At 43.7% G+C, this 18048-nt stretch overlaps 1 protein-coding gene across 3 annotated transcripts; it reads right to left on the bottom strand.

Moving 5' to 3' along the window:
- Positions 1-4230: 4230 nt before the first annotated feature.
- Positions 4231-15481, bottom strand: LOC120734849 (E3 ubiquitin-protein ligase RNF166). Of its 3 annotated transcripts, XM_040033894.1 has the most exons (7): positions 14969-15466; positions 11487-11643; positions 11262-11378; positions 11038-11150; positions 8473-8587; positions 7733-7840; positions 4231-5567 (listed from the first exon to the last, which is right to left on the bottom strand). In XM_040033894.1, the coding sequence occupies exons 1-7, from the start codon at positions 15145-15147 to the stop codon at positions 5502-5504; spliced, it is 855 nt and encodes a 284-aa protein (XP_039889828.1). In that variant the 5' UTR covers positions 15148-15466; the 3' UTR covers positions 4231-5501. The 3 variants fall into 3 exon arrangements, with proteins under 3 accessions (XP_039889828.1, XP_039889830.1, XP_039889829.1); XM_040033896.1 differs by lacking the exon at positions 8473-8587 and having other exon boundaries at positions 14969-15481; XM_040033895.1 differs by lacking the exon at positions 11262-11378 and having other exon boundaries at positions 14969-15451.
- Positions 15482-18048: the final 2567 nt, after the last annotated feature.

Below are 18048 nucleotides of genomic sequence, written 5' to 3'. Positions count from 1 at the left end.
TAACACCAGCTCCGCCCTACACGGCTAGGACACCTCAGAGCATCTGTTGGTTGCCCAATAGAAAGCCTCCATTTTGATGTAAAATAGGTCTAAATATTCCCAACTGATCATTCAGGTTACTCTTCAGTACTAACAGATCCTGTTCTGCCTTCACACAGGTTGTTAAAGTGGGCAGAAAGAGGACAGCTCTCAATGGAGCAATTTCAAAGATTGTTGCTGGGCACCTCAAAATCAAAAGATGACAACTACAACAGGAAGTAAAGTGTGATGTTTGTTCATGGACAAACTGGTAATTCCAAGCATTCAGTGCCATTTGAGTCCTCATGACAGAACCGAGTATATTTTGTATAAAAGTGGGCCTTTGCTCATGTCTAAAAGCTCGTCCTACACTATTTCTAAAATGAATATGAAACTTTTCCAACCTTTAGGGGAAAATATAACTTTATTGAACATTCAGGATGACTGGGGCATAAAGTCTCTAATGAATGTAAATAAAACCTTTGCACGTCGATCAGGTGACTCTGAGCCTTCGTTGTGCTCTTCTGTTTTCTGTCTTAGTTTAACGTCTGTACGCGTCGTTCTGGTGGAGGTCTCTCTTCTTGTTAGCAGGACGTTCTTCCCTCTCACAGCATTAATTTATCAACAGTCTTATGTAATTAAGGGTTGCAGTATTCATCTTACAATGTAAATCACACTGGAAAAACTACGGTTAAGAAGTGAATTTTATTCAAATCAAACAGTGTGTGCCACATTCAGCCATGTCCAAACCTGACATTAATTAGAAATATCCTGTCTCAGAGTGACGCTGAAAAACTAGTTCATGCATTTATTACTTCCAGGCTGGACGACTGTAATTCATTATTATCAGGAAGTCCTAAAAACTCCCTGAAAAGCCTTCAGCTGATCCAAAATGCTGCAGCAAGAGTCCTGACAGGGACTAGAAAGAGAGAGCAGATTTCTCCTGTTTTGGCTTCCTGTTAAATCCAGAATTCAAAATCCTGCTCCTCACATACAAGGTCTTAAATAATCAGGCCCCATCTTATCTTAATGACCTTGTAGTACCATATCACCCTATTAGAGCACTTCGCTCTGCAGGCCTACTTGTTGTTCCTAGAGTATTTAAAAGTAGAATGGGAGGCAGAGCCTTCAGTTTTCAGGCCCCTCTTCTGTGGAACCAGCTTCCAGTTTGGATTCAGGAGACAGACACTATCTCTACTTTCAAGATTAGGCTTCAAACTTTCCTTTTTGCTAAAGCATATAGTTAGGGCTGGACCAGGTGACCCTGAATCCTCCCTTAGTTACTGCTGGGGATTCCTGTGATGCATTGAGTGTTTCTTCTTCACTCACTATGTGTTAACAGACCTCTCTGCACTGAATCATATCTGTTATTAACCTCTGTCTCTCTTCCACAGCATGTCTTTATCCTGTCTTCCTTCTCTCACCCCAACCAATCACAGCAGGTGGCCCCGCCCCTCCCTGGGCCTGGTTCTGCTGGAGGTTTCTTCCTGTTAAAAGGGAGTTTTTCCTTCCCACTGTCGCCAAAGTGCTGCTCATAGGGGGTCATATGATTGTTGGGTTTTTCTCTGTATCTATGAAGCGCCTTGAGGCGACTTTTGTTGTGATTTGGCGCTATATAAATAAAATTGAATTGAATTGAATTGACTTGAATTGACTTGACATGACAAATGCATTAAAATCTCAAACTAAAATAAACTGTGAGACAATGAGTTGATACTGTTACGAAAATATAAACGAATCCTGATGCAGATGTTCCTCTGGATCCAGGTGCTGTTACAGAAAACAAATTAATGTTAACAAGGTAAATATTTGTGTAACTCTAAATCCTAAATGATGGAGAGGAGACAGATGTGGACAATCCTGGTGACAGCATCTACACACACTGTTCACATAGCCTTTTATCATCTGTTACCATCACAGCAAAGACACTCGGTGGTCCGACACAGGTGATGCACAAACCTGCTTCATTGTCTAAACACACGTATTACACTTTAATCTCCAAGTTCAAACAATAATGTCAGATTTGGACTATAACACCCGTCTCTCTCCAACAGTTTGTATCTGATATGGTTTCACGTACAGAGGGGTGACATTTATATTTACAAACAGCATAAAGTCTGTCCTGTAACAGGATCAGTGATCCCGACAGTAGACTGAAGGACGCTGTGCTTCCAAAGATCTTCTCATATTTGCTGTTCTGCAGAAATCTGATCTAACATGTTGGAACAAAACATCCCAAACTGTGTGTTTCATCACTGTTAATGGTGATCCTGTGATCCTGGAAAAGACCGATCCATCAAGTTACAAATGTTTTATTACAGGTTAAAGGTCATCACTCAGGACAGCTGTGCATGGTTAAACTGTTGACAAACGGGCAAAAATAATGGAGTTTTTCCCATTAAATCTTATGTCAGTGTGTTACTGAATGTATATTAAACCAGGCTCCCTGAACACTCCCAACATTAAAACACTGGGTGCAGGTACTTTGGGATGTACCGCTCACCCAGGGAGTCCCACCTGGCTCCACAGCAGGACAACAACGACAATATTCCAGCAAACAGTTCCCAACCCGATCATCTGAAAGCAGGGTCGCAGTCGTGTTGCAAGGAAGCAGCTGGACCTGCACAGGATTCAGCAGACGGCTGTAAAGTCCGCTTTCATGGTCCGTTTCTCTGTAGATAATTTGAATAAACTGGGGTTGCTCTTTAAGTGAGACCACAAAATGTAATGTTACAGGTTCCCAAAACTTCTAACAAAGCACTCTTATCACAATCACAAGGAAAACCAGAAAGAACAGGAAACAAATGACTGATTGGAGTGTAAATGACCACCTGACCTTCTGTGGACCCTCTGATCTTCTCTACGTTCACCTGTGGGTCAAACAGGACTCCAGCATGAATATATGCTGGTTTCACTGCAGCGCTGCATGTCTGCAGAGGGACTGCCATCTATCGGTTAAACTAGGTCATTACAATATTGTCATTTGTGTTAATGGCAGCTCAACTTCGTGAACTCACCTCATCACCCAGCGAGGCTGCAGACACATGCCTGAGCCACGTCAGTGGTTTCAAACAGTTTCCAAAAGTAAATCATTTTGTCCTCGTCAGTCTCAGCAGATCATCATGAAAACATCTCTCATGGTAAGAGTTGAAACACAGACAGCAGTAAAGTGGAGGGTCCACTTTTATCCAGACAGTCAGACGAGTGCAAATATTCCCAGGATTAAACAAAAGGAGCCATCAAAGGTGAGCATGTGTGATCAGAATGTTAAACTGTGATGGTCTCTGCAGCTCGCTCCTGTTATCTGCAGTGAAGCCTTCACTGAAATGGATGAGCTACAAATATAGCTGGACAAATATACCAGCTTACAACATTTTACCACATATGTGATAACAATTCTCACAAGGCGCACATGTCAGGCACACACACATTATGAAATCATACAAACGTATGGCGTCTCCCATCGTGCGTTATGTTTTTGAACATTTCATACAGTAAAGTCAATTTGTTGGGTATCTTTGTTGGACAGACATCAATTCTGACGCCTAAAGAACCGAACGGGACAAAACCACTTTTGTCATGTCTCCCTGTGTTGATCTTCATTGTGCAGCACCTTTGTCAACATTCGTTGTTTTAAATGTGCCATAAAAATACATTTGACTTTGACTATGACGGCAGAGCTCACAGCAGAATACGTGTGTAATATTTAACAGATGTCTGACCTGTTCCAGCGACTCATCAGAACTTTGATTTTTGCTGCTGTTACAGGGACAAAGTGCCTGAAACCCTGGAGAGAAACACTGAAAAACATCTGTCTGTGCATCCGTGCAGCCTCTTCTGCTAATTCAACTCACACTTGTTGCCAGATAGTGTGAGAAATGAAGAAGATTCATCAAACTGCAAAGAATTTTGGAAGGCCACCAGAGATGCAGATACATCAGTATTTAAAGGAAAAAGCTGAAAACCACGTAATAAACAGGCTCCAGAAAACCTTCCCAGCTGTGTGTTGGTGCAACCAAACAAAGTTTGAAATTACATTACAGTCAGTTCGTTCTGCACAGCCAGGCTTCCTGGTTAAAAGCCAGTTAGAGAGCGGCGGTGGATAACTCGGGCTTTCAGCTTCACGTGGAAACAGGAAACACCTGCACACGCGTGCAGTCAGAAACACCGTCAGAGGAACATGCAATAGAGGAAAGTACAAAGAAGGCAATGTTGTAGAAACCGCGTGAATCATGATTTTTATTTCGTGCTCCCAGCAGGAACATGTTTATTCTGGAGACACTCCACCACGTTCAAACGCAGACACATCTTAAAATCTCGACATTCATGTCTGACATCGTCCAGCTGAGTCTGTGCACATTACATCACGTGTGGGCTGACCACAGTTCATTTTACTCGCCGACGACTTTAAACTGAACATAACTCTGTTGTGTTCAGGTTGCTATGGTGACCTAATGGCAGCCACGTTCAAAACAATGAAAACAGTTCATCAAACCTCAGCATCGGCTGCTCACTGACGCTCCTCTGCTCGCAGGTCAGACCTGCTCAAAGATTTCATCAGCTGTCAAACTAAACCTGACAAAAGTGCAGGAAACAACAGGAAGGTCGTGCTGCGGCCGTGTTACATGCAGAGGAAACACAGACGTGTCCAAAGCTGCAGAAACACGTTGGCTGCATCAGGTTCAACAGAGCGTCAAACTCGCACCTTTCTAAACTCGCCTCGTTCACACCAACAAGCACTTTTCTTGTGTGTAAGTGCTTTCTGTCTGACACAGACGGATGCATCGGGGAGCAACGGGGGCTAGGCCCTTGCCCGAGGGTATTTGGCATGCAGACTGGAGCAGACGGGGATCGACCCACCAACCTTCCAGTTAGTAGGTGACCTGCTCTGCCAGGAGGGACACAGGGTGGCTGTGCTGAGCAGATAACCAGCAGATCAGCACTCAGTGGCTTCCCAGCAGCTTACCACAGAATTACGTCCAAGCAAAGGTTTGTTAGCTGAACTCTGCTGGGTTCACTGGCTCTCTGAGATCTAACCTCGAGCAGCAGCCAGTCAGAGGCCTGACCTTTCTGAGGGTTTGACATCAGCAGTATGTGTCGTCTTCAGGAAGGTAGTGACCCTTATTGCAGCTGTGAAGTGAAGCTGACGATGGGCGGAGCACAAAGATGCAGACTGGAATTTATTTAAAAAACAAACATGTTTCAGGTTTTGCTGAGATTGTTCAAAACAAACAAACAGGTTAATATAACTTCTGTGAATACAGCCACTGGACCTGCTGAAAACTCTCCAGCTTTCTCTTCAGATCATCAAATAAAGCAGTGACGAATGTTTCCAAACTGACCACCAGTCCACAGTCTGTGGTGGAGCTCCTGTACACACTCCATGAACCAGGCCAGCTCAGCTGTGTCTGCTGGGTGGATGATGGCCTCGACCTCCCAGCAGGATCGGCAGAAGTGCAGAGGGGGCAGCGGTGTGAGCTCGGTCAGTTTTCCGTCAGTGATAGCGCCAAAGCTGCTTGCAGCGCTGCCTCTTCATCGATGCTGTAGTCCTGACCAAATACAGAAAGCACCGATTACTGTACGAATGTATCTGCCAGTCTAACGAGCTTTTGTTTAGACGCTCTGTGATTCAGGTCGTTGAACTGTCAGGATTTACAACCTTACAGTCTGAATTTCTGCAAAGACACTTTTCTTCATTTTGTTTCTTATAAATGATCATGTTTTACTTTTCTTTCAGTCAGAGTTTCTGTCCAGCTGCACACACTCTGCAGCAGCAGCTTCAGTTTGATCACAAGGTGCCAATTCACTTTATTAATACAGCCCCGAATCAAAGCAGCAGCTGCCTCAGGGCGCTTTAGGTGCCATCCACCGATTGGTCAAAAAGTACGGGGCCATGTACACATACGTACACGTACTTTGGCAGCCCCGCCCTATAACTTGGTTTGCCACTTCATGACGGCATACTGTGGTTCCTACATCCTTCCACTTTGCAATAACATGACTTACAGCTGATAGTGGATGTGTGTGTCTGTGTGTGGAGGTCACTGAATGACCTGTTCACACATCCATTCGTTCACAGATGCTTGTAACAGCAGAATACGTTGCTTCGTGTGGAAATAGGCTTAAAATGACCTGAATTCAAAAATGAATGTGTGCAGCCCAATGCTTTTATCCACAGAGTGCAGATTGTAGTAGGATGTGTCTACAGAGGTTGGCCTGAGTAAACTGCAGTGTTGGAGCTTTATAAATCTGCGTGCATTTACACGGAGCCTTCAGATTATGATGGATGCAGGTTCTGGGTCTTTGCATGGACGCTTTAGTATTCTTGTATTTAAGAACCTGTCAATAATCAATCTGTCACCAACTGATTTGGAATCACAAGCTCAGATGGGATTGATGAGACAGGATGTTGTAGCATGTAAACTGAATGAGACATTCACTCATGTGTTGAGCTGCAGCATATAAATGTATATACAGCATGAAATGATTGGAATCATCCAATAATGTCTGAAATCCCTCAGAATATTCCTGAGAATACAATTCAAAGATCCGACCCTGGAAGGAGCAGAAACAGTACAAATCAACTGATCTGATTATGTCATCATTATGATTTCATCTGGTGTTCAGCTTTATTAAAACACCCACGTTCCCCTTTCAGCCCACAGTAAAGGTAAAAACCTTTGTATTATTAGCATATCACTTACAGGTGACTCTAGCCTTAAAAATGAACAGATCTGACCCAGTTAGTCACCAAGTGCACCGACTACAGAGTCTGACCTGCGGTTCGTATTTGACCTGCGAGGCCACGCTGCCAACCACGCCTTCAGTGGAAGTGGGATCGACATTCAGACTGAAAGCAGTCAGAGCTGGGTGAGGCCCCCTGACACAGACATCCTGCACCTGGTCTGGTTAATATTATTACAGAACACTTACAATCGGCTAAAAGCACGTTTCTGATAAAGTCGTTATATAGTCGTTATGTAGTCGTTATATAGTTGTTATATAGTCGTTATATAGTCGTTATATAGTTGTTATATAGTCGTTATATAGTCGTTATATAGTCGTTATATAGTCGTTATATAGTCGTTATATAGTCGTTATATAGTCGTTATATAGTCGTTATATAGTCGTTATATAGTCGTTATATAGTCGTTATATAGTCGTTATAAAGTCGTTATATAGTCGTTATATAGTCGTTATATAGTTGTTATATAGTCGTTATATAGTCGTTATATAGTTGTTATATAGTCGTTATATAGTCGTTATAAAGTTGTTATATAGTTGTTATATAGTCGTTATATAGTCGTTATAAAGTTGTTATATAGTCGTTATATAGTCGTTATAAAGTTGTTATATAGTCGTTATATAGTCGTTATATAGTTGTTATATAGTCGTTATATAGTCGTTATAAAGTTGTTATATAGTCGTTATATAGTCGTTATATAGTTGTTATATAGTCGTTATATAGTCGTTATATAGTCGTTATATAGTCGTTATATAGTCGTTATATAGTCGTTATATAGTCGTTATATAGTTGTTATATAGTCGTTATATAGTCGTTATATAGTCGTTATAAAACTGAATTATCATGTTTCCAAACTGCTCGCAAACACAGATCAGAATTTCTGTCCTTGTGTGTTTGCACAAAGAATCTTTTCTTTTAAAAAACCAACAACATGTCATTTCTAAAGAACAATGGTTCCTCTGGACTTACAACAAACGTGTCATATGAGAACTTGTGTCTGTGGAGAAGATGCTGAAGAAAGTTGGAGCTCTTGTAGCTGGGGTCTCCCCACGGCATGGCTGAGCACACCGGACACACCTGGAGGGACGAGCACACAGCCATTAAAGGACACACACATCACAGGTGCAGCAGGCAGGAAGCTGTGGATATAAAACAACTAGATGAGTGTGTGTGGGCTTTCTCATAGAAACCTGTGCAAACTGGCATCTCTATATAAGGCTTCTCTGGTCTGACCGAGCTTCCAGCTTTTCTTTGGACTACAGGCCGTGTTTACTGCATCTACTGCACAAACACAGGTAGTTTAGCGCCTCTGCAGACACAGAGAAGCCTGCTTGGTGAGAAGCAGCAGTTCTAACTACCGCACCATCACACTGCCTGCACAGGGCTGAGGTGAGGAGGGAATCCAGCCGAACAAAGGAGATGAGCCACACGACACGTGTTAACAGGAAATTAGTGAGTGTGGTAGTCTGGAAATCTGTGTTCTGTACTGCTTACACCTTACAGCCATTAACACCTCAGGAACCTCAGGAGGAAGTCAGTGGGAGCAGGAACAGAACTGTAACTGCGAGGCAAAATGACGTTTGTGCGGCTGTTTCACGGACAGATTAAAGGCAACTCTGTTCCTGACACCCAGAGATAATCTAGATGGTGCTGATGTTATCCTGATACAAACACGGTTTGACAGTCTGGTGCAGTCGTCACTATCTCACCACTTTGTTTGGGTCATTACGATGGTTTTCCATACAGTGCTTCACCAGTTCCTGCTGGTCCAGGTTTCTGGCCCCACAGAACGGACACACAAATGTTGACCGGTTTGGAATATTGCTGCATATAAAAGGACACACACACACACACAAATTATCACAAGGCTGGGCCGACGTGTGTGCATTTGTGTCACAGTGAAGCTGAACATGTACAGATGTTTCCAGTCTCACAGGCAGCTACGCTGTTGGAAAATGTGTCCAACAAATTTGAACTTCTATTTGGAAAAAGTCACAAACGTGACATTTACACAAATACACTGAGAGCTGCAAACTCCCTCACACTACAGGTCTGTGATCACAGCCTCTCAAGTCAGGAAGGCTCAGCTGTGGGTCACACATGTGCACTTTGGCAACACTTCACTGTGTGACCAAACTGCACTTGTAGCTCCAGCAGGCAGGTGGGGGTGGTGGGGACACGGGCCAACAGGTGTCCCTGCTGTCCTGTGTCCACCACGAGCCAGCACAGAGAGCTGACTGACCCGGAGCAGCAGCTAGCTGAGCGTCTCAGATAACACAGCATTAGTGCACACTGCTATTTACACTACCAGTGTGCAGTACGACTGCACTTGCTGCCAAATGCAGGGTCTGATTGGTCACACTGGTTTCTTTGGATCTAAAAAATCCAAAATATCGAGCTTGGTTCTAAGAAGTGCCTCAAATCCATCCAGTGAAATGATGGTGTGAACGGCTGCATTCAGGTGAGGTGATTAAAGTCACTCGTGCACAGCTGTGCTGGGACACGAGCTCTTCCCACCATGAAATTGTCCAAAATATCTTTGGATGCTGAATATTAAGTTTCCCCGAGTCCAAAAACTGAGTTCATAACTATCAATAAAACTTGGATTGCAAGTTTGCAGCTCAGAGTATATTTGTGTAAACATCCATCTACATATTTGTGAACATTTTCTCAAGTTCACATTTTATTCTACAAGCTGACACTTTGCAAAGCACTGACCTTCACAGCCTACAAACACAACAGTGTGTCAACGACAGAACACAGAACATGTAACGTTTTCATAACTAAGTGAAATATTTCATTTTATTTTAATTTTAACGCTTAAAGCACATCAGAATCAGAAACCCATCTCGAATCGTCTGAATACTTCATTTCACAGTATTCAGAGTAAGAGTACCACGTGACGCTGGCGGACACGCGCCACAGACCTGCTGCTGAACAGACTTCCTGTTTCATTCACTTCAGCTTTATTTATATAGCAAATGACAGCAGCAGTGAACTCGGGCGCTTTATGTAGGGAGGTAAAGACCCAACGACAGTCAGACCCTGTGAGGACCTGGGAACAGTGGGAAGGAAAACTCCCTCCGGCAGACCCAGGCTCAGGGAGGGGCGGGGCCATCTGGATGGGACTCAAACGTGACAACAATCGTCGCGGTGACAGAGACCTGCTGTCTCTGGTGTCAGATCACAGTGTTGTGGTTTTGAAGCCATTTCTCTTGCTTTGAGTTTTGTGCAGGACTCCTGCAGCGAGGCCACTGTCCCGTCCACTCACCTCACATGTTCTGATCACCTCGGTCACTTGGAACTAAGGCAGCGTTCAGGGTCAGGGCCTCAATACAATCTAATTTTAAAAGTAGAGATGGTGTCTGCTGAGAACCACTAACAAGTCAGCACTCTGACAGCGAAGCACAGTGTGTGCGACAGTGATGGGCCAGGTTATTAAGACCCTGTATTTGAGGTTTAACAGGAGGTCAGAGAAGCCGATGTGAGAATAATCGGCTCTCTCTTTCTGGTCCCTGTCAGGACTCGCACTCCTTCATCCTGCAGCTGGATGCCTCAAACAGAGGACGTGGGAACGTTCTGTCCCACGGGGTGAGGGGTCGAGCACTCAGTGGTGCACATCAGCCACAAGTTGCTAGAGAGACAGTCCAGATACAGCAAAGCTGAAAAAGAGTGTCCGGCAATCTAGTGGGTGGTGGACTCTGTGTGTTATTACCTCCTGGGACGCCCACTCACACTCTGTTTGGATCACAGCCTGTTCCACCTGGTGGTGTCTGGATCTCTAGCTGTTTGCATTCAAGGTGGCCCATAGATCGGGGCCACGGAGAGTCGTGGCTGAGTTCCTCTCCTGGATGTAGCACCTGACTACAGTGCATTACCATGTTATTACTGTGCTTGACCGACCAGCCACTCAGCTGACCTGAACGCCACAGAGAATCTACGGTGTCTTATCTAAAGATCAGAAACACCTTCCCTAAAAGGTAGCATCAGAGCAGCCGGGCCTCAGTGATCTCCACACTGCACTGATGTCTACATGTCAAACGATCTACGAGTTATACTCAATAATCATCAAAAATACCACAAAGAAACATAACTAGATTAAAACACACACACATATATGTCTATGTGTCAGTTTGTGGTTCATGGGAGATTGAGTCTTCTCTACCTTTGCTACTTTTTCTCTGAAACTCATCTAAAGACACTGAGCTGAGCATGTATGCATGTATGCATGCATGTATCAGCTGTGCTGCATGAACATGTTGCAGTGTGGGTACCTTGGTATAGGCTGGGAGGTGGGCACCACAGGAACAAACTTGGGACAGTTGGCCATCTGCTCCTGCACCTTGGAACATGAAGCAATGTGGGACCTCATCTTTACTAGAGCCACCTGAAAGCACGCACACACCTGGGGTTATGACTGTACATGTATGTAAAGAGTCACAGTGACACTGCATGGAGGCGGGGCGTTTAGTCTGCTCTTCACTTCTATTCATCTTACTCTGATTCTCAGACTGTCGTCCATTTTTATAGTGACTTTCATTTCACCCATTATCACTTTTGACTCGTTTATTTCCTTTTTCAGTTTCACAGTTGAATTTGCACAAATGGCCAAAGACTATAAATAAAAAAGAAAAGATTTACATTCACAGTGTGAATTGTGCAACAAATAATATTTTTATAACACTGTGGGGGTCTGTTATCTGCTAGAACAGTCATTATCTACCTTCTTGTTACAACCCCTGCAGGGTGCTTTATATGAAGCCAGCTGCTTCTCCACACTGGACGACCGCTCCACCTTCTTGGGGTCGAAGGGCACGCGACAGAGGGGGCAGAGAGGTGAGGTCACCTGGAGACAGGGCTGCAGACACTCCCCACAAAACCTGGAAAAGCAAACAGCAAAGGTAACATCTTTACTCAGAGCAGCAGAGCGCTGCTGGCTCCTCCACTCTCACTCTCGTTTAAATCCATCTTCAAAGGATTTCTTTCACAATTAGGCTGTTTTTAAGTTTCCTGGGTAATTACATAAAAGTCACATGTCTCTTATTCATCAATGCTTTGCAGTCTGACTAAAACAGAAAAAACATACAGAAGTTCCACTTGCAGTTCATTCAAAGCTGTTGTCAAATATTTAGCTGAGCTCAGGTGGCAGCAAAACTCAGAGGAACCCAAAGGAAACCATCCAAATTTGTGGCTCAAGCACTTAATGATCAGATGGGTGTTGCTATTCTTCTTTCTGATTATTCATTTTCCTTCTTCCTTCCTGTACTTGACCAAGGACTGAACAAGTTAAACAAACCTGCACAGACAGCATGCCAACAGTCAACAAGAGCCCAGCTGAGTGAGTGCAGACCCCAGCACACAGAACTTCAACACATATCTATCAATTTAAATATACTTAAAAAAATCAAGACGTAGTCCTGTGTTTATGAGCTCATGAACAATAGTTTACATAAAGGACGGCTGCTATAAACATCTGATTTAAAGATACAAGGTCTTAAATAATCAGGCCCCATCTTATCTTAATGACCTTGTAGTACCATATCACCCTATTAGAGCACTTCGCTCTGCAGGCCTACTTGTTGTTCCTAGAGTATTTAAAAGTAGAATGGGAGGCAGAGCCTTCAGTTTTCAGGCCCCTCTTCTGTGGAACCAGCTTCCAGTTTGGATTCAGGAGACAGACACTATCTCTACTTTCAAGATTAGGCTTCAAACTTTCCTTTTTGCTAAAGCATATAGTTAGGGCTGGACCAGGTGACCCTGAGTCCTCCCTTAGTTATGCTGCAGTAGACGTAGGCTGCCGGAGGATTCCCATGATGCACTGGGTGTTTCTTCTTCACTCACTATGTGTTAACAGACCTCTCTGCACTGAATCATACGTGTTATTAATCTCTGTCTCTCTTCCACAGCATGTCTTTATCCTGTCTTCCTTCTCTCACCCCAACCAATCACAGCAGATGGCCCCGCCCCTCCCTGAGCCTGGTTCTGCCGGAGGTTTCTTCCTGTTAAAAGGGAGTTTTTCCTTCCCACTGTCGCCAAAGTGCTGCTCATAGGGGGTCATATGATTGTTGGGTTTCCTCTGTATTACTGTCTACTGTACCTAAAGCACCTCGAGGCGACTGTTGTTGTGATTTGCTGTATAAATAAAACTCAAATGAACTGAATTGAATGAATATGATGCTGCACATTAAACAGAGTACACAGTATTTAAAACGAGCTCAGTCTTAAACATATGAAGCACTAACATTAATTGATTGAACACGGGGACACACTGGGGCATATTTTTCTGCAGGATAATTATTTTTATTCTTCACAATAGAGTTTTTTTGTGTACTGAGGTGTTTTTTTAACAGTGTTTCATAAAAAGAAAGGTCTGTAAAATTCCTCCACTGCTTGTTATTTTCAGCTAATAATAAATGCTTGGTGAATGCTGTCACTGCATTCAGCTGGAGCATCACGTCAGTAGTAACAGCACCCGGGTCACTAATATTAACATTAAATCAGTGTGCAACTAAACAGTGTCGGAGTTTGTGGTTTTCTCTGGTCTTTCCCAGTCAGAGCAGCAGGGACACGTTCAGCTCTCACTTCTAAAAATCTGTCCAACTTTATTAAAACCTCCAAAATGTGACAATCCAGAGTTGGGACCAGGAAGCAGAGCAGTCTGCTATCTTCTTTGTGTTGGATTACAGCGAGTAGATGCAGACTCACCCGGCCTGCAAACGCTCCACAGCATACAATCTGTGTTCGATTCAATGTAATGGATATTTAATATATTTTATTTAATGGAGGTATATAAACCAAACTACAGATATTTCACAGCCAGGACATCACAGAGTGTTAATGAGTCGACTATAATCGAAGACTAATATGCTGCACAGTGTATAACATGAGAGCAGCATCCCTGAGTCGCTGCAGCAGGATAGTAGCAGTGAACCAGTCCTGATGTAAACAGGACTATATGACATTTATGCTGACACAACATAAATAAAATGAGCCTTGATTATGTGTTTCTGTGTCGCTGCTGAAATGATTTCTGTCTCAGCACACTAAAGAGCTGACATCTCTTTACCAGCCTCTTCAAGGCTGGAAGAAACAGACTGCAAACCACCTTTACTGAGGTCAAGTGTGTCTCTAACACAGTTTATTCAAAAATAGAAACAGAAATGATGACAACCAGATGCCCAAGATCTAAAATTATTCTTCAAAGCTGCAGAGAGTGATGCACATGATGGGACATCGTGCTGAAAGTTCAGCTTAGAAGGAGCGAAGAAAAGAAATCAACTTAATCAAAGAACTGAGAGCCAGCAAATGTGACGGGAAGGAAAAGGATTGAGAGCACTGGGTTTATCCAGAACGCTCCCACAAACACGAGTGTCAACAGAACATCAGCACGAAATGAGCTGAAGGAGTACTAGGACCAAGTCAAGAGAATAAATGTTGTTGACCATTCTGAGATTAAAGTCAGAAATGTGACCAAAACGTGTAAAAGCTGAGTTTTTAAAAGCAGACGATCGTTGTTGTTCAGAGAGTCCTGTAATCTCCCCGTGTGGAACCAACACTCGTCGCTACACTTCAACCTTTGGAGAGCGTTACTTTGAAATCTGGATTAGTGAAATATTTATCCATTCTTGTCTTAAACTGACAGAATGTTGCCATCATTTTAAAAATAGAAACGACTGGCATTTAGGTCCTGCATGTTAAACCCTTTTGTACGTGTGTGGAGGGGAACGTGAGAGAACAACACTGCACACTCCATCTGCTTTCAGCTGCTCTCTGCAGCAAGTAGCTGAACTGGTTTGAACCCAGTTCCTGGCACAACCCGAGGATGAGGCCAAGATTGAACTCTAGGTCTTCTGCTTGTTAGGCTCACCAGTGGGCCTACTGGTGTCACGCACAGTTATAGTTTAATATGACAGTCTTGTAGTGCTGAGAATGGATAAGTTACCGTTTATAAACATTTTACTGTCATCTGAAAGTGTGCGCGTGCATGCACATCCAAACTCTGTGCACGCACGCGCACGGATCGTCGTGTTCGGGCTCGGTGCCGTCAGAGGATGCTGATGGACACAAACTTACTCAGGTCAGCTGCTGTAAAGACACACATGTGTTCTTCGATAGAAGACCACAGCTGGACATGAAAGTGACCGTTCACGGTCATTTACGTCCACGCACGACAGCAGAAAGCAGAAGAACAAGCGGCTACTTTACGTGTGAGCACAGCTGGCGATGCTGACGGGTTTGTGGTAGACCTCCAGGCAGATGGGGCAGGAGAACTGGCTCTCGATGCTCTCCGCCGGGGCTGCCAGCGAGCCCGGGCCGCCGTTGGGCTGCTGCTGCTGGCGGAGCTGGGAGCTCGCCGACACAAAGCTCCTAAACATCGCCATCATGGAGCCGCAGACGACCTGAAATCGTCGACAACTGCTCGGTGCCCGAAAGAGGAAGCGGTCCAAGCACTCAGACAGCTGGCAGCTAGTGCTTCATGTCGGGAGTTTGAACTAACGTTCTGCAAACATGATGGCTTTGGCTCGACATAAAATCCTCCGCTGAGCACAGCATCACCTTTCCGCGGCTGATAAAGACACGCCGAACAAGTAAACAGTGGGAGTGTTGTTGGCGAGTGTGCGCACGATGCCGCGAGGATGAGCTGAACAAACAAAGTGAGCTACGAAAGCAACACGAAAGCAACGCGCAAGCAACGCGCAGCGCCACAGAGCCGCTCGCTGTTAGCTGCCAGCGGACGCGCGCGAGGCAACCACAACACACAGCCTGTGCGCGCGACGCTTTCTGGAAGCTGGAGTTCTTCTTCTTTGGTGTTTATTGGCGGCTGCTCGGTGCATTACCCCCAACAACTGGTCTGGCATGTGGATCGAGCCTATCATACAAATGCGTTTGTCTAAGATGAAGAGATATTCCCTGATAACCTCCCGAGTTATTTCTAAATCAGTTAAATCTAGTTTCAGTTCGATTCTGTTTGGGTTTTGAATCCGTTGTCTTCCTTCTTCCCGACAGTGTCATATAACGAGCTGCTTTGCCTCATCTCCACAGTGCTCACGCTTTCCAGTGTTTGCCTGAAATGAAGAGTGTGCCCAAATCTGAGACATGAAGTCATCCTCTCCTCCTCCCCCGTCTCCTCGTTTCTCCAGCTGTTTGATTTCGATGAATATATCTGGTCTACTTTCTGAATTGTAAACTTACTAATGATGAACTGGAATCTGAACAAATGACTGATTTTAATGGTGTGGTGTCTTCAACCCAGTGGCTGATAAGGTTACAAGCATTTCTCCTGTGTGTAGCGAGTCCATCATTTATCAGTTTCCCTACTTTGATATTAAACTCAGGTCAAAGTAAAAGCTACTCTATACTCTTTACAGTTATACACAAATATATTTCTGTACTGTACGTGAGTTTAAAGTAAACTCCTCGTTTCTCCTTTCCAACAAAGTGAAATCTACTGCAGCTTCTGGAAGTATCCACGGCTGTATTACTGCTAAAGGTTCTATTTAACTTGAGCTTGATTGCTTTTGGTTTCACAGTCCAACCAAAACTCCTCCCGTTTTCTTAGACCCAGCAGGGTTTAACCATTCCCCGAGTTGGATGCTCCTCCATCACCATCTAAGCTTTCCCGGTAATTTAATGTCAGTTGCTCTCTTCTAATATTAAGTGGCATACTGTACTATAGACATGCATACTAGTATATACTTCTCAGAATAATTATTTCCTATCCTTACTTGTGTTCACCTTCCAGAGAGAAATCCATGTCTACATTCACCCTGCGTTACCATCTTCCTCATTTGGATGAATAAACCTTGTCTCCACATCGTACCCTGTGCTTTTTCAATTTCAAAAGTGTCTGTGTCATCTTTGCCTGGCGTGCAGAGCTTTACCATTCCTGCTTCTTTCCGTTTCCCAGATTTTATTGTAAATAATATTCTTTAGTCACAAAGTTGACTTCTCGTTAGATAACAAACCTGATCTTCGTGGTGACTCTGATTTGAGAGGTCCATTTATTGAATCATTTACATCTGCGTGTTCTAATAACCAGAGGTGTGGACTCGAGTCACATGACTTGGACTCGAGTCAGACTCGAGTCATTAATTTTATGACTTTAGACTTGACTTGAAAAAATGTTCTAAGACTGTGACTTGACTTGGACTTTTACAGCAATGACTTGGGACTTGAATTGGACTTGAACCGGTTTACTTGAAAAGACTTGATATTTCACCCCAAATATAAAATTTAACATGCATATTATATAGAGATTGAAAATGTGACGTCATTCAGGGGTAAAACCGCAAAGGATTCTGGGAACTCGTGGCAAGCGGTACTAGCGCACGCAGGCTTTCAAATGAAATCACAGCGATAAAAAAGAAACACAAAAATGTCAAGAAGCTGTTGTATTATTAACTGCAATAGCCGGTCGCATGACAGCCACGGGAAGCCGACGGGTAAAGAGATCGGTTGTTATCGGATTACGTCGTTGAAGAGAAATTGTTCGAGCCATGTTTCCGAAGTAACAAAGAGGCGACGGGTGGCCTGGATTGCAGCCATTCAAAGACCAAATATAACGTCCCAGAACACTCCAGCTCACAGGTTAGTCTGCTCCAAGCATTTACACACAGGTCAGTCTGCTGTTGTAGTTAATGCGTCATTTTTCATAACATAATTGGTGATATAGGTTACAAGCAAGTCTGGCGCTGAACAGAAATTGTCGCTCCTTTGTTTATTGTGCATAAATAGTGAATTGTCCTGACACACTATTGCGTTTCGCTTCTGTTATTATGGTACATTGACAAAAACATATACTTTTATTCACAGGGTAAAACAGTTGTTTTGTATCACTAATTGCCCAGTGCGATTACAGCATACAATATTATTGTCACTGCTACATTTCTGTGATGCTACCAGAAATTATTTCCACTGCTAATTAATTACCGTTGAGCTTAAAGGTCCTATTAATAAACGGTTAACGAATGTGTATTTATGACGACGATTTGTGAGACTGGTAAACTTATGATATGTACGATGGTCTTTACTTTCTACACGGTGCATTTCAAGGTCCTGCACCCATCCGTCGGTAAACTGTACCTGGGCTTGTTGCAGTGACCTGAAGTTACTATCGTGCCAAACTAGGTATCCCCGACAGAATTTGTTTCCCCTGCGTCGGGAGCACACGCTGGACTGTCCAAATCACGGACAAACAGTATCCCGCATTGTTGATTTTTAGTTTACAAACACTTCTTATAATGACTAACTACTCCTGACATTTTTGAGATCTTAGCTCTTTATAC

This window comes from Simochromis diagramma, unplaced genomic scaffold, assembly GCF_900408965.1.
Source record: "Simochromis diagramma unplaced genomic scaffold, fSimDia1.1 OVJJ01000176.1, whole genome shotgun sequence".
Taxonomy (NCBI): domain Eukaryota; kingdom Metazoa; phylum Chordata; class Actinopteri; order Cichliformes; family Cichlidae; genus Simochromis; species Simochromis diagramma.
This window is presented reverse-complemented; position numbering and strand designations above follow the sequence as displayed.

Excerpts from the sequence above, each read along its gene's own strand:
- LOC120734849 (XM_040033894.1), bottom strand. The coding sequence starts at position 15,147 with ATGATGGCGATGTTTAGGAGCTTTGTGTCGGCGAGCTCCCAGCTCCGC. Across the intron at positions 11,151-11,261 it reads ACGACAGTCTGAGAATCAGA|GTGGCTCTAGTAAAGATGAG; the intron begins GTAAGATGAATA and ends GCGTGCTTTCAG. Across the intron at positions 7,841-8,472 it reads GTAATGACCCAAACAAAGTG|GTGTGTCCGGTGTGCTCAGC; the intron begins GTGAGATAGTGA and ends TCGTCCCTCCAG.